At 35.3% G+C, this 16,048-nt stretch overlaps 2 protein-coding genes across 2 annotated transcripts in view; one reads left to right on the top strand and one right to left on the bottom strand.

Moving 5' to 3' along the window:
• LOC111619658 (low-density lipoprotein receptor class A domain-containing protein 3-like) overlaps positions 1–4,001 on the bottom strand; it is a 33,142-nt gene extending 29,141 nt beyond the window's left edge. The window contains exon 1 of the mRNA XM_023361428.1: positions 3,817–4,001. The gene's annotated coding sequence lies outside the window, so the exon portion shown is untranslated. The remainder of the gene's footprint in view (positions 1–3,816) is intronic.
• Positions 4,002–7,075: 3,074 nt separating this feature from the next.
• Positions 7,076–15,995, top strand: LOC111619639 (ATP-dependent DNA helicase 2 subunit 1-like). Its single transcript, XM_023361406.1, has 16 exons — positions 7,076–7,164; positions 11,441–11,519; positions 12,449–12,547; positions 12,620–12,694; positions 12,762–12,864; positions 13,119–13,212; positions 13,304–13,490; positions 14,225–14,301; positions 14,371–14,551; positions 14,621–14,735; positions 14,810–15,027; positions 15,097–15,292; positions 15,358–15,435; positions 15,514–15,623; positions 15,686–15,778; positions 15,846–15,995. The coding sequence occupies exons 2-16, from the start codon at positions 11,454–11,456 to the stop codon at positions 15,960–15,962; spliced, it is 1,809 nt and encodes a 602-aa protein (XP_023217174.1). The 5' UTR covers positions 7,076–7,164; positions 11,441–11,453; the 3' UTR covers positions 15,963–15,995.
• The last annotated feature ends 53 nt before the right edge of the window (positions 15,996–16,048 follow it).

The raw sequence follows: 16,048 nt of genomic DNA, 5'->3' as shown, positions 1-16,048 counted from the left end.
AATCGATTAATTTTATGGAAGAAAACCTTTCAATCAGCCGTAGTCCGTAAACTTGACACGTGTCGGGCTGTGATTGGAACGACTCGTAAGAAATCGGATTCCTAAAGAATGGAACGTATCTATATCTTATAGGGGGTCGACTGTATATAAAACAACAATAATTTTTTTTATCTTTTCTAAGTTATTTTTAAGTTATTGTTACATTATGTTATGTAAGTTAAGTTTTAGTATCATTTCCCTTCTTCCGCCACTAGTTTACACCTCCACCGTCGTCTATCCTCGAAGGTAAAGCGCATAAAACTACATTTTTTTAAATGAATTATTTTTCTATTATGGTTATTTATACATGTACAACTACAAAACGCATTTTTCAGTGTTTTTCTTACTATATTTATTTATTTTTTTAATGTACTACTTAGCTTTAATTTGAGTGTGTTTTTCGTGTTGGAACGAATTATTTGGTTTTACATGTAATCGTATGGGGAGAAAAATGATTCACCTTACGACATTTTCATGATACGATCTCAGTTTCGGAACGGATTAATTTCGTATCCTGAGGTATCACTGTATATTAAAAACGATAGCTTACATAAGTAGAAACTTGATCTGCTTCTCATATGAGCAATCTTACATTTTTCTTTCATCTTTCCTTAGGGAATATTCAAGTATTATAGTATCAAGAATATCCAAGTATTATGTAAGCAATTCAAGAAGAGTCCCGAATGCATAGATAATACTCAAATGTTTCCTATGTCAGATATGCTAATCATTATAATCGGTTGAATAGGGATGAAACCAAATGTAATATGATGCACATCTCCAACAAGTATACATTTTTTTTATTTTTAATGTGTTCTATTTATAGAACATTGCAATTGAAAGTACTCATTCGTTAAGTACTTTCCAAAAGGGTATAATTCTCTGTAGAGTAAATAAAATATGCATTTAAAACTTTAAAGAAGTAATTTCTAATAGAAAATACTTATTAATCAACTCATAAATTTATGCAGAAGCAATTAAAAAACACACGACAATTAACACTAGCAAAATGTGCTGATCAATTACTAAAACACTTATGCAGTTTATAAACAGATCTTTCAGAAAATACAGAAGTATTTTTATTTTTAATAGTGGTGGAAATTAAGGACAGCATGAATGTCCTTTGTTTTTTATACGTAACACAGAAAACTGGTTCGAGTGAGTAAGAATAATGTAAAGATCTTTCAACTTTATTTCATTATATCCAGTGAACGAACATATAATTATATAATATTTAGGATGAGGTTATAAAATATAGAATGACATTAACTTTATATATATTAACAGTAAAAATACTTTAGCAATTTATTATTGAAACTGCAGATATCCTTTTAAAGAAAATGCATATTAAATATCCAAAAAATAATTTTAAAAATCCACATTTTAACGATAAAGAATAATACCGTGACAAATGGAATCTTTATGATAAAAAGGCGTAAAAAAAACTTTTGTTTACATTGTTAAATAAGTAGAAAATAGAAAAATGAATTTAAAAAAAACCCAAAACATATCTATTTTTATTGTAAGTTGTTAGTAATTCCCTTTTTTTATTGTCACTGATAATTTTGTTAGTAAAAATAAAAAAAAAAAGGAATGACTGAAATTTTTATTACTCTTTCCTGATGTTATTTTATGTCTGGTAATTAAAATAAAAATTCAAAATAAAGCATAAAATTATTTTATTTTTATACATTTGCAGACACACACAAACACAGGAAAAAAAAAAAAACAAAAACAAAGTGCAATTCCCTGCATACGATAACTCGTATTCACCTCCTACCTTTAATATTTTCATCAATATAATAGGCTAATTAATTATACAGTCCTCCTATAACACTGTCGATTATTTCATTTTATATGAATTCCATGTTGTACGAGTCACTTAGATTTTACAAATACATGTGCCGGGCTGTGAATGGCTCACGTATTCGTAAAGTTACTCATACAACATGGAATTCATATAAAATAGACTAATCAACAGTGTTATAGGGGGGTCAACTGTATTTCATGAATTAACATAATCTCTGGAAAAAACCCTGTAAAAATTTTTTAATTCTTTTAAATAAAACGTTACTTGATTGAAATATTATATAAACTTGGTATAAAATATTCTCTATAGTATTAATCAAGTAAATCAAGGCAGTAAAGATGTCAGCCTGATATTCTGAGAGACCCAAATTTGAATCTGAATAGGATCCTTGAATGTTCACGTAGATTTGTTTTGGTCTAAATCTGCTGGATCCCATTTCTCGTTAATTGGTAGCTCCATTGCCGCCTGGCAATACAACAGACTGCAACAAGTAAACTGCTGTATATTTTAAATTTAATTAATTTTTAATTAATTTATTTTGCATTGCTTAAGAAAATTAAGAAAAACATCCCCATAGACAGCTTGTAAATAATTATCGATAATTATTTTACTTTACGATTTAAAAGGTTATATATGGAATAATAATAAATTTGTATTATTTTGAATTTTTTATAATGAAGTGATTAAACAAATCATTTAACTCTCTCTATTACTGATTACTCAGCATTAATGTTGCACAATGCAAACTCATTCAAGTGAGATCATTCACTGAATGAATTCATATTGTATAACATTCTTGATACGTCTGTCTTATATGAATAATCTGAAAGCATTGCAGAGTGAGGCTATGATAATATAGAATACCATTCTAATTTTTTTTTTTATTATTTGACAAATGGCACCCGGCACACGACTTTTATAGTCGAATCAAATTTCCACCAATTCCGAGACGAAAATCAGACCCTATTATACAAACATACCATTCCGGTAGGGTGACTTACAATACATTAGTTCGACGTGGTAAGATAACGCAACATGGGGCAATCTGAAAACGGTAGAACTTTTAACAGGAAACCATCCCTTGTTTACGCATTAGACACGTGACAAAACTCAGAAAACACCACCCGGTCAGCCAGTTTTCCAGACCCAAACCCTCAACCTAGTATTGGCATTCGATACTTTTTACCCTCTCGACCGCTGCGGACACGAATTACAATAGTTTGTTTTATTAAGTTACGACAACGCAACACTTGGGCAATCTGCCCAGGGGGATGCCTTAAAAAGACCTCCCGGAAGGCATCCCCCTATTCAGGCATTACAGACGTAGAGAAAACCTGAAAAAATCCACGTGTCCAGCCCACCCGGCAAGGTACAAACCCACGACCGAACTCTCAGCGTTCGGGGAACAGAACCGCTCGGCCACCGGTGGGCCGCGACTTACAATAGACTCGATTAGAACGGTGGCGGGACGGAAAACAAAACTCCAACCAAAACTATCCATTTTTAATTACGAGTTAGAATATATTCAAATCCCCAGAATGGCAGCTGATACATTAATAGAGATCATCCGGTAATAACGTACCGGTACCTTATAATTTATTTAATTTGGAACCAATACAAGATAAATCTCCACTAGAGGTCACTGTTAGATACTTAGGTCATATGTACAGGACATATATATAAATGACCTAAAGGTAACTTCTACCAATGAATGAAACATGTTTAAATTTTTATATTTTCCACATAAAAACATCAGGAAGGATTTAAATCACTCACCTACATCTTTAACACGTGTAAATCATCTTGTTGAAGTTATTATTAAGTATATTAATCCAGAAACAAGTTAGAAGTATTCGTGTTGGGTTTATATAACAGGTTTATAATGGTTTTTAATGGCAACTTGCAGCAGAATATCCATGAAACAAGTTTTTTTTTTTAACATTGAAAAAACTGAAAGAAATACTTACCTAGAGTTTGACAATTTGCCATTCCAGTCGAATTTCCTTCTTATGTTTCTATCTGATCCATTTTTAAAACTTTCCTATCGATTAATTCACTTAAAATATCGATATTAATTTACGATGATCCATCGTTCGTAAGGCCTAACACACTGAACAACAACAAACACAATTGTCGTCCTTAGATCGTCTGGTTTTTGACGTCATTACAAATAAATAAATAATTAAAATTAAATAATCGGAAAATAAAATAAGAAAAACCAATATTCTTTTCGTTTTCTTAATTTAATTACTTATTATAGTATTAATAATTTATTTTTATTAATTATAACAATAAATAATAATACTATATATTTTTTTTCGTTATCTGCTAAAATAGAGATGGCGCTCGACTCAATGTGTAGAAATTATAATAGAGAGAATGCGGCCGTCGTTTTCATCGTGAAAACGTGTACGTCGGACGTTTAGCGCCGCTTTCCTGTAAACCTAGAAATTTGACAATGGCGTTTGATACGTAGAGCATGATTCCACTGACGTTCCAAACGCCATTGTCAAACTTCTAGGCTTACAGGAAGGCGGCGCTAAACGTCCGACGTACACGTTTTCGCGATGAAAACGTCGGCCGCAACCTCTCTAATGTTATAAATCCTGCCTCTCACTACCAGAGCCCTATTTAGGGCTTAGTCAATCCCACAAAAAATTCCAGAAATTTTTCGGGGAATGGTTCGTCCCGTATATGTTCAGATTTTTCAACACCCGGCTGTCCTCCTGTGGGCGTGGACGAACCGATAATGGGTTATTTTTTTTTTTAGCTCTTTCCGCCCCGTGGGCACTAAGAGGGCGTTATTTTAGCAAACACATTATTCAGCCAAGCCTGCAATGGGGCGGCCGGGAGATGAGAGACAGGGCCGACATATTCAGGCGGACCCACCTGAAAAATTCCTGGGGATTTTTCGACCCGTCCGGATTCGATCTCGGATTCCCCAGAGCGGTAGGCTTCTACTTTAACCGCTCGGCCATCCGGCCGTCATCAATAATGGGCTTGCTAAAACAAGTCCTCTTAGTACCCACAGGGTAGAAAGAGTAAAAAAAAAAGAAAACAAAATAAACGCGTGTTTAATCTTCATAAAAAGGGGACATCGCAGAAATTTTTTATTGCCTGATTTACTGTGGATCATGTGATAAAAAATTGAAAATAGTGCAGTTGAACTAAGGTCTACAAAACGGGAACCCCCACAAGTATTTGCGGGCGTGTAAGATACTAGAGAGGTTGCGGCCGAAGTTTTCATCTGTAAAACGTGAACGTCGAGCGCCGCTTACAAGTAAGCGGCGCTCGACGTTCGACGTTCACGTTTTACAGATGAAAACTTCGGGCGCAATCTGGCTACTTTTTCTATTTTTAAATGTATCAAAAATGTATTTTATGCTTTATTATTGTTTATATTCTGAATTACATATACAGTATATGGGAACACCAAAATCTTTTAAGTGATTAGGGCCTCTAAAAGTCTTAATCCGGCCCTGGTATTTCAAAATTTGAATCTGAAGTTCGTACAACTAATGCGTTTACTAGCACTGTCAGCCGGTTTTACCTTTAAAGAGACCCAAGCAATTTAAATTTTTCGGAACCCCTTGCAAGTAAAAAAAAAAAAAATAATAAAATAAAATAGAAAGTCAGAGAAAAGTGTCTGACTTTCTTTGAAGAAAGAAATCAACTTATCTATCATTGACATACAGTTTATTATATAGTTTATCATGCATATTACAACTTCTTCGACTCTTCTCAGCCGCAAACTGCTATCGTCATATTTCAGCAATTTATCTTCATCAATAAAAATAACGCTTAAATCAGACAGTTTCTCCTGCTTTAATGTTGTACGCAAATAATTTTTTATACATGCTTTTCATGTTTGCAAACGGTGAGACCGTTTCATCAAATATAATTTGATACAAATGCACATATGTCAGGTTACTCCAAAAATTTTTCGACGTTGACTTCACAGTTTAACGAGAAAAATAATAATAAATGAGAAAAGATTCTCGATTGGGATCCATATCAACGTGAAGCACAAGAGTCTTTTCTCATAAATTTACCAGGCTTTCAATGGGAGCGGCAAGTTGTCAGAGTTTGTTCGATATATAGCATCAACTAGAACTGATAAAACAACAGCTACTGACAAAACTTTCTGAGGTCCCACTTAAATTCGAATTTTATCGTCTTGGTTATTTGGTTATGTAATACTGTATTTTGTTCACCAGTGCCGTAATTACCGTAGCCATTGCTGTATCCTGTGCAAGAATATGCATTTAGACCCCTTAATTAATTAGGTTTGGGAAAATAATAAAACAAATACATGCATTTTGGGTCCCCTTCCTAGTGGGCGCTGTGAGGGTGCACCTGCCTAGTTACGGCACTGCTGTTCACCATAGTAAGTTTCGAACCCAGAATCCTTTGTGTGTTGCGTTATGCACATCTGTAATAGTTCCATTGTATTTCTGCACTGTATTGCAAACAATAATTGGGGTAAATAATAAATCGTTCGTAACTTAAAATGCATTGCCATAACTCAAACAAACCACAGTAAGACGGACAGGTAATGAGAAACGGGGGCCACTGTGGGCCTGGGGCTTAATAAGGTCCCAATAAAGAGCTACGCTCTTAAAATTCTTTGAGTTTCAATTTTCTCAGGTTTCATTCGATTACGGCAACGCGACACATGGATGAATCTGCCGACGGGGAAATCCCTTCCGGGAGGTCTTTTATGGGAAATTTGCGTTCTTCTAGTAGTAACTAGTTGGGCATGAGCATCAAGGCTGTATTGCTCCGTGGTAAAGTGTGACGTAATTGTATGTAGTTGTATATGTTTATAATGGTCGTAACGCGGGGAATAATGCCTTCAGGGAGGTCTTTTAAGGGTAACTGACCCTTATTCAGAAGTTACAGATGTGGAGAAAACCCAGAAAACTCCACGTGGCCAACCCGTCTCGGCGAGGCGTGAACCCACGACCAACTATTAGCGTTCAGTAGTTTTATTCACTCGGCTACTGGTAGACCTGGGGTTTTTTAGACCCGTCTGAATTTGGCACAGCGGAAGGCCGCCACTGCTCAGCCATCAGTCCATCTATATAAAATTTCATTCACAGAAAATATTAAATCTTTTAAGTAATAAATATTTCTAATATTAATTCACTTAATAATCTTTATTTAAATTTAAAAATCATTCGCTTAATTTTTGAATCAAAACCAGACCTAAAAAAAAAAAAAACTTCGAAGTAAGTTAATTCGCAGATGGCGCTAGTTATTATTTATTTTCGGCTCGCAGTTACTAACTTCTAACAAGACAGTTCAGTTTTCAGGTGAATATTACTAAAATTTTCCTTCCTTTATGACTTATTTGATAGAAATAAACATCCGTGAACACTTATAAATAAAAATAACAAGAATATACGCGAATAAACAGAGTTTTATACTAGAAAAACAAGAAATATATATGAACCTGGGTTAAACTTTACCTCATGACCGCACAGTGGGGGATCCACGTTCTAACCTAACCTATTCTAATAATAAATTACCAATAATTCGGTAATTTATTAGAATAGATTAGGTTAGGTTAGAACGTGCATTTGGTAATTACAATAGGTTAGAACGTAGGTCCCCACTGTGCAGCCATGACGGTGCACATAGGTAAAGTTTGACCTCAACCTGGTCAGGTTTAGCTTGTGTATATGACAATGCCTAATCTATGGGTAGTTAATTAATGAATTATGACAAATATCCTATTAAAAACTGCATTTATAACTGAGATAATGTTATGGCTAACGGGAATCTTAGCTGGGCACAAGTTTAAGGTGGTCGACACCCGAGAGTCCGTACCCGAAGGTTCAAATCTATTCTGGGGTATACGTTTGTTCTTGCTTTGCACTCGCTGACATCCTAGCAACAAGTGACAAGTGACCGAACGTGTGGTTCCTCTTCTGCGCAGGATTACTCTTGCAATGATTATTGTTTCCGCGACTAGGGAGCTTCTGTCTTAGGGGTGTTCATTCATAATCCCACGAATAATAGCTTCGCGCCACTGGCCACTCGACCAAGCACGTGTATCAAGTGTCTGTTACAGATAATGTGTCTTTACATGAGAATTTTATGAGTAGAATAAAAACAACACTCAATATCTTTAATAAAACATTACTTAACCCAATATACAGCATGTATATTGGGTTAAGTATTGTTTTATAAGTATTGGGTTGCATGTATACAGAACTGTGGTAGGAATTACCTTTGGGTCGTTTATTTATATATTTTCATATATACATATTATCTAAAGTTAACTTCTACCAAATCTCTACACTTTTTTGAAGTTAAAATAAGGAAATCTTGGGTAAAATTGCAGTTATGAATGAGGGATTTGGTCCACCTTAGACAGAAAGAGTCAAAGGAACCGTATCTCTTATTGTAACCCTTGGCGAGTTTGTTTAGTTAAGTTACAGCAATGCAACACTTGGGTTATTTACCTAGGGGAATGCTTTCTGGGAGGTCTTTTTAAGGGTAACTGGCCCCTGTTCAAACGTTACAGACGTGGAGAAAATCCAGAAAACTCCACATGGCCAGCTTGTCCTGGCCAGGCGTGAACACATGACCGAACTCCCAGTGTTCCGGGAATGGAACCGCTTGGCAATATATTTATCTTCAGAGATTTTGTGAGTATTGTTGGAATATCTGACCATGCTACTTGTTAGACATGCAATAAGCTTTATGGAGTGCACAAAGTGACTTATTACTCTCTGGAAGTAGACAGTGTGATAGCATTTTATCTGTCTTTAGTAAAATGGAAAATGGTTGATTTTTAGCATTGTTTTGAGAAATAATTTATTTTTTCACTTTTAAATTTTACCTCATTTTTGAGGGTATTCAAAATTTCAGATAGACTGATTTTGGGAGGATATATCTCATGAAGAGTTGTGCTGACTGTCAGTTCTTTTGATTTTTTTACTCTGGTAGGCATGGTCCACAGTTGCGATAAGGTCCCAGCTGTCTCATTCGGAGATGTGTTTGTACATTTGATTTTATACAAATGAATATTGCTTAAATAGTTTTTTCTTAAAGCTTTTGAAATGTATTCTGTTCATTAATATCTGAATAAAACTTTTCACGATTATTTTAAGCAGAATATTTGTTATAATTCATTAATTAAATATCATTAGATATCATATACATCAGTTTTTGCTTTCACTGTTTTGTTGAGGACATTTTAAACAGGCTCACAATGGGAAATACTGGAATGATGAGGGATGAGGCATGCCTCATTAATTAAGCAATGTAACATATTTTTGATCCTTTCTGTTAGTTTTACAGGAAATCCTTGTTAGTTCAAAATTGAACGAAATAATCGCGACTTTGAATTATCCAAGATTTATATATATTTCTACACAATATGCCGAATGCCGTGTAATTAATGTAATTTATTATGCAAATGGATATGGCCATGTATACAGAATGTCATTTTCGTTAATTAATAATACATGAAGGTAAACAGCACATGTTCAGTGAGAAACTTGCAGGTTGCCAGATAGGTTTTTTATAAAAAAAATAAAGCAGGTTCCTCAAAATTCAGCCCAAATTATTTTTAAAGTGGTTCATAAAGTAGTAAGTAGCCCTAGAGTCCTACAAATATCTCATTCTGCTACTTGTAGCCCAGTCTTGCAATCCCGAAGTCCGGCCATATTTTTTGAGGTAAGAGAAAAAAGCGTATTCCATGGGTAAGGTAACACTTGAAAATGTGTATTACCGTAAACGTAAAAGCAAAGCCATATTGAGCAGATCAGATGAGAAACTGAAATACATGAGATGGTGCATGACGATAATATAGAGTTTGGCACTACGAGGTTGCTAAGCCCCGTCAGCTTTGTAGTGCCTGTATACAGTATATATAATACAGTGAAACTTCTGCAACTTGAACAAAACAAATCAGCAGGTCTCAATGGAACAGCAAAGGAATTTAACATGTTCAAATTGAATTTCTTAACTCGAATTTTCTCCAAGTCAAAGTTTTTTGTGGTCCCCCAATACCGATTTATGTTACAATCAACTTCTCCGACTCAACTTTCAATATTTATTCTAACCAAAGTGATCCTAATTATTGGATTTTCGTGAAATTTTCAGACAGTTAGTGGTATCTACTCGTCAACACCAATTTTCAGACGATGTTCCAATCCAAAGCAAGAAGTCCTCTCACTTTATCTCAACAAGATGTACAGTAACTGCAAATCTGATAGATTCCATTAGTTACATTGAATGTTTTGCTGAAAGGTGGGCTGTTTAAAACAAAAAAAGCTATCAAAGATTCTTTGCGTAAAGCAAGAGGGAGGTAAAATATAAATCTATTCAAAATATGCATTTTTTACTGTATTGTTATCTAACTTGAAGTTTTTTCCTGAAGTTTCACTGTGTACGTTTTGCTTTCATCATGTAAACTTAGGCTATTGTTACTTTTTTATACTTGGACTGTAGCTAATAAGCTGGCTGGAAAGAAGAAAAATACCAGTCACAATTTTTTGACGTGCCTCTCAAGACATATTAACGATACATTTATACTTGAATTTGGGCAACCTTTGCATGTTCTTATAAAGAACGATGAGATATTTTTTATTAAATAATTTCCTTTGCAGATTCCAGAAATGCCCATTTATTGAATTTTAAATATTGCAAAGCGGTCGAATGAGTAAGAAGCCGAGAAGTGAAATGATATCTTCTCAACTATAATGTAAGTCTGGGCATCGGTTGATGGATATTTGCAATATGATCACAAACGCTCATCAACTGATCCTAGAAATTGTAGACACGACACACTTATTGGACTGCAATTTGAAAAAATTGTACCTATAAATTCCCGCTCATTCGTCTGTCGTGTCTCTTTCCTTAATCTCAAGAACAGATATATAGATGAAAGACGAAACCAGACATGAAAACCTTAGGGGCAGGCAGCCTCGATTAACTATATATGAACTTCATATGCAAACCAAATCATGTTATTTTAATTCAAAAATTTTCCCGGGAGGTGTTAGATGACTGGCACGACTCTATTGTTAAAGGAAAAGTATGAGTTAGAATGGCTTTTGTGGCCAAATTGATACAAAACGCACCGCACATTTCTCGTATTATGTGTAAGTTACTTGTAATAATCACAGGTTGTCGTCGTGTGTATGGTTCACTAGTCGTATTGGACTGTTATTGAGGACATAACTATCCTTGTTAACAGTCCAGACGAATGAGTGCTTTTCAGTCTTGAAATCTTGAACAATTAGCAGTGTGTGTGTGTGTCAGGAAACATTGTTCTAGATCAGTGGTTCACAGTCTGTGTTCTGTAATCTTCCGTCAAGTGTTCCACAAAATAAAAAAAAAAAAGATTTTAAAGTTTGTTAGTTTATTGCTTTGTGAGAATGGTAAATATGGAATCACTTTCGAGTATATTGACGTAAATGTTCTGGGTAATAAAAAGTATACGAATGGTGTTCTGCAGCTTCTGAAAGGCCAAGAACCACTGTTCTATATTAAAGTATATACAGGAAATTATCATTTGTTAATTTTCTCTGTTCATTTACTACAAATATTACATTTTAATTTGTTAATTAACAGTTGCCATTAATCCATGGATCCGACTTGGGAAGAACTAGACGATAGAGATGAAAATAACGAGGATACCAGTAGTTTCGAGGTAATGTTATATTATTGTCTGTAAAGCTGAGTGTTGATTTCGGTCTGAGTATTTCTGAAGCAGCAGCATCTCGAAGTTTCTGCATTCCTATCATTTAATGTGTAGCGTAAGTGCAACATTTCAAATTGATAACTACAGTTCATTTTTCCTTACGCAAAGTGAATTAAAATTTGATAAATGCAAAAATAGTGTGCAGTTTCAAATTTCCCATCTGAAGAACTATTTTCAAATGTGTGTAAATTAAAGGTTACGGCGCAGTAAATGAGATTGGAATGGTCATAATAGAAACACTATGAACGGAAACAAATTTTGTCTGAATGTTGGGTCGGAAGTGGGAATCAGAATTTGTTTCAGTTGGAAAACAGCATGGCAAATTATTGACATAACTGTGTACCCCAGACAGGGTATGCTGTCATGTAATTTGCCCAAAATAGAGAGGTTGCAGCCGACATTTTCAACGTGAAAACATGTACGTCGAATGTTCAGCGCTGCTTTCCTAAAGGCCTAGAAGTTTGGCAATGGTGTTTGGAATGTCGAGCATGATTGCACTGACTATCTAAACACCATTGTCAAACTTCTTGGCTTATAGGAAAGCGGCGCTGAACGTCTGATGTACACGTTTTCGCGTTGAAAACGTCGGTCACGACCTCTCTATTGTCTTTAGCCTTGTGGAAACTAATCAATATGTTTGCGTTGGAGTGGAGAGAGAAATTGGTTTTTGTCACGTGACTTTGCTTTTGACTGCTGCTGGTTTCTAAAACTGTGCAGTTTTAGAAACGACAAAATATTCCCCCTGCGGTAAACAAATTCGTTCCATTCCGATCCAACCCAAACTAGTGCATGGGGCTCTGCAGAAATGCTTATAAAAAAAATTCCAATCCAATTTAATGCATGGAAACCTTAAATTACAATTTCAATTATATTCTCAGGCCATTCCCTTCATGAGAGAAGGATTAATTTTTCTTATTGACGCATCCGAAGACATGTTTGATGATTCCGAAGAAACTTCTTTTCATTGTTCCGTAAAGGTGAGGTGTTGTTCTGCAATTGTAGCATAGAAGACATAAATTACGAAACAATACAATCATTTTACATTTCAGTGTGCTTATACGACTCTTAAGAATAAAATCATATCTAGTGAGAAAGATCTTGTGTCTGTCATTCTGTTTGGAACGGTTAGTAATTTTAAAGTCGCGTAACATTACATAACATTAAATACATGTTTGATCCATTTTCTTACAGGACAAATCAAAGAATTCGTTGGACTTCAAACACATTTACGTATTTCAAGAGCTCGAACAACCCGGTGCCGAGAAGGTCATTCAAATGAAGAATCTCTTGAACTGTAAATGCAATGTTTCTTTTGCTTTAGTGTAGTGAATTTTACATATAGACTATAGTTTTTACCATGTAGCATTTCTTGATAATTAGCAAATGAAACATTTGAAGAATGCTCATTAACGGACAGTTTCTAATCAGCCATTAACGAGCATTGAAATGCAATTTTAATGCAATATTTATAAATTTTATGACCGATTTCATAAAAAACATGCGACTTTATCAATAGAGGTCTGCTTGTAACGTAATTTATTATTTCAGGTACTGCCGAAACGTTCAAAGAAGAATACGGCCATAGTAAAGACTTCTCAATAGCGGAAGCCCTGTGGACGTGTTCAACTCTCTTCTCTGCATGGTAAGAACGATACTTTTATTTAGACACAATGCCAGCATAGTAGATGAAATACTTTTGCTAACTCACAAAATATATTGCTCGTGTGTTTTAGTCAGCAGAGACTTAGCACTCGGAGAATTCTACTGTTCACCAATTGCGACAGTCCCCATGCCGATAATCCTACACTGGAGAAACAAGCCAAAACCAAAGCGAAAGATCTGTTTGAATTGGGAATCGAGGTCAATGTGATGCACATGAGAAAAGAAGACAGAAGATTCGATATAAATAAATTTTATAAGGTTCGTCTAATCAAAGCATTTGATTTTTAATAAGATTAATGCAAACATATATGTTAATTTGGTGACATCGTCAATTTAATTTCCAAATTATATTCTTCTTATGCTTTGGTTTCTAAAGCCAGAAGAAACCAGGTGTTGTTTCCCTTGGTGCCTTAAGTGATGATTAGACATTTATGCCTCTCTTAACAAATTTGAGAGGGGCATAAAGGGCTATTCTTACATTTGTATCTATGACAATTTGTGGAATTTATTGAGGTTTGTAACACCTAAATAGGATAGTTTCCCATAAAAGTCCTCCCTTGGCAGATCGCCCAAGTGTTGCGTTGCCATAACAAAATAAACCAAACCTTGGATAGTTACTGGTAGGAAGACAATAGTGGAAAAGAGGAATTGCAGAAATTCTGTTTAATATTCTTTTTTGTTAGACCCAATAACTCCGAAGCTTGTGAGTTTCTGTGAAAGTCGGGTTGGGAAAAATTAAAAGTTTGTTGTAATGATATTCTGCCATACGATACATAAACGAATCAGAATGCTCGGCACAAAGTTTGTATTTGTAATGCGAACTTTATCTTGCACTCTGTAAACTATTGCAGCTGTTATATGTTGTAGGATGCATAACAATTCCCTATTCTTGCTTGAGTTGCATTATATGTCTCATTTGTCATTTTATGGTTGTTTATAAACTATATCATATCATCACATTTCTTTCTTTAATGTGTTACGTCTTTTGTCAGGACATTATGTATCTGTCAGACGAAGAGTATAATAAACTTCCCGATCCAGCAGAGAAGTTTGACGAGTTATTGACGAGGTACATAAAAATTAATTTTTATTTAATGCACTACTTTTCTCAATAAACCAAACTGCTTTTATCTGTCAGGATACGAACGAAAAATCACAAGAAGCATTCACTTGGTCACGTCAACTTCTATCTCGGAGATGACGTCAAGATGGCCGTCAGCATTTTCAGCCTAGTTCGTTCCATGAATAAACCCTACTCCATCAAACTTTCGAAAGTAAACAATGCAGAGCTGAAGACCATGACAAAACATTATCGTGGTGTAAGTTGATTTGCTCCGCTCCATTTTTTGCACAGTTAGTATCAAATACAGGTTTCCTCTCTGTTGCAGGATACGGCAGAAATATTGCTTCCGTCAGATCTCAAAAAGTGCCAAGAATACGCAGGGAAAAAGATCTACATGGATATGGACGAATTAAGACAGATGAAGTATTTTGGAGAATCAGGTATTGTCCTTTGAAAACAATCAACAAGAATCATCACTGAAATTTTAATATACTATTAATTTTTGGTGAGATAGGGCTGACTCTGCTGGGATTTAAACCAATAGCATGCCTGAAGGAGCATCACCATCTCCGGCCCACCCAGTTCATATATCCAGACGAAAGCCGAATTACGGGGAGCATACGGTTATTCTATGCACTACTCCAACAGTGTCATAAAAAGCAGTACGCTCCGATCTGCAAGTTTATATGTAGAAACAATGATACGCCAAAATTAGTAGCCCTAATACCGCAGGTAAGAAGCACTGCCGTTAATTGTGCTTTGGAGAACGTATAGAAGAAGAAAAAAGCATTTCAATTACAGGAGGAAGAGTTGGACGATCACGGCATTCAAGAAGTCCCGCACGGTTTCCACGTGGTGTTTCTACCTTTTATGGAAGACATGCGCAAACTAAACCTGAGAAACAAGCAAAAACCCAAAGAACAGCTGGTTGACAAAGCAAAGGAAATAATAAAGAAGTTACAGTTTAGGTTTCATCCCGAATCATTCGAAAATCCAGGTATTTGATTCTTTCCATATTTGTTTTGTCTCACACAACAAAGAGTAAACTTCTACTCATTACAGTCCTTCAACAACACTGGAGAAATATCGAGGCACTTGCGCTAGATGAAGATGCTCCCGACGAGATAATTGACTACACAAGTAAGTTTTGTATCGGATACTCTTGGCATATAAGTTAACTTGTACACCAGAATATATAGCAAGGAAATATTTATTTAGTGCCGGATTATAAAACTATGGAACAGCGCGCAGGAAAACTGATGGAAGAATTCAAATCCCTGGCATTTTCAGACAATTATGAAAGCATCGTCACCGGAAAGAAACGAAATGTAAGTTGTGCCTTGAATAATGTTTAGTTTCACATTTTATTGATTGATCTGTTTATTTACAGCTAGGAGCCGCATGTGGAGGAACTTCAAAGAGGTCCAAACTGGACGATACTAAAGTCACGGTGGATGTGCAAAAAGAAGCACAGGAAGGAAGGGTAAAGCATTGTAAGCATCTACAAAAAAGTTTTAAAACTTTGGCATTGAAGTCTTTTTACATTTCAGCTGGATCGCCTGACAGTCAATGTTCTCAAAGAGTTCTGTAAAAGTCGAGGAATTAAGTGCGGGTCAAGAAAAGCTGAAATAATAGGGGTCATAAACAAGTACTTCCATGTCGACTAAGTTTAAAACAGGAAGAAAAGAGCACTCGAGTGCTTCTGCGCATATCATTTGCCACAACTAGACGATTGTGTGTCATGTTCAAACAG

This window comes from Centruroides sculpturatus, unplaced genomic scaffold (genome assembly GCF_000671375.1).
Source record: "Centruroides sculpturatus isolate CEXI.00-Female unplaced genomic scaffold, Cexi_2.0 scaffold44, whole genome shotgun sequence".
Taxonomy (NCBI): domain Eukaryota; kingdom Metazoa; phylum Arthropoda; class Arachnida; order Scorpiones; family Buthidae; genus Centruroides; species Centruroides sculpturatus.
This window is presented reverse-complemented; position numbering and strand designations above follow the sequence as displayed.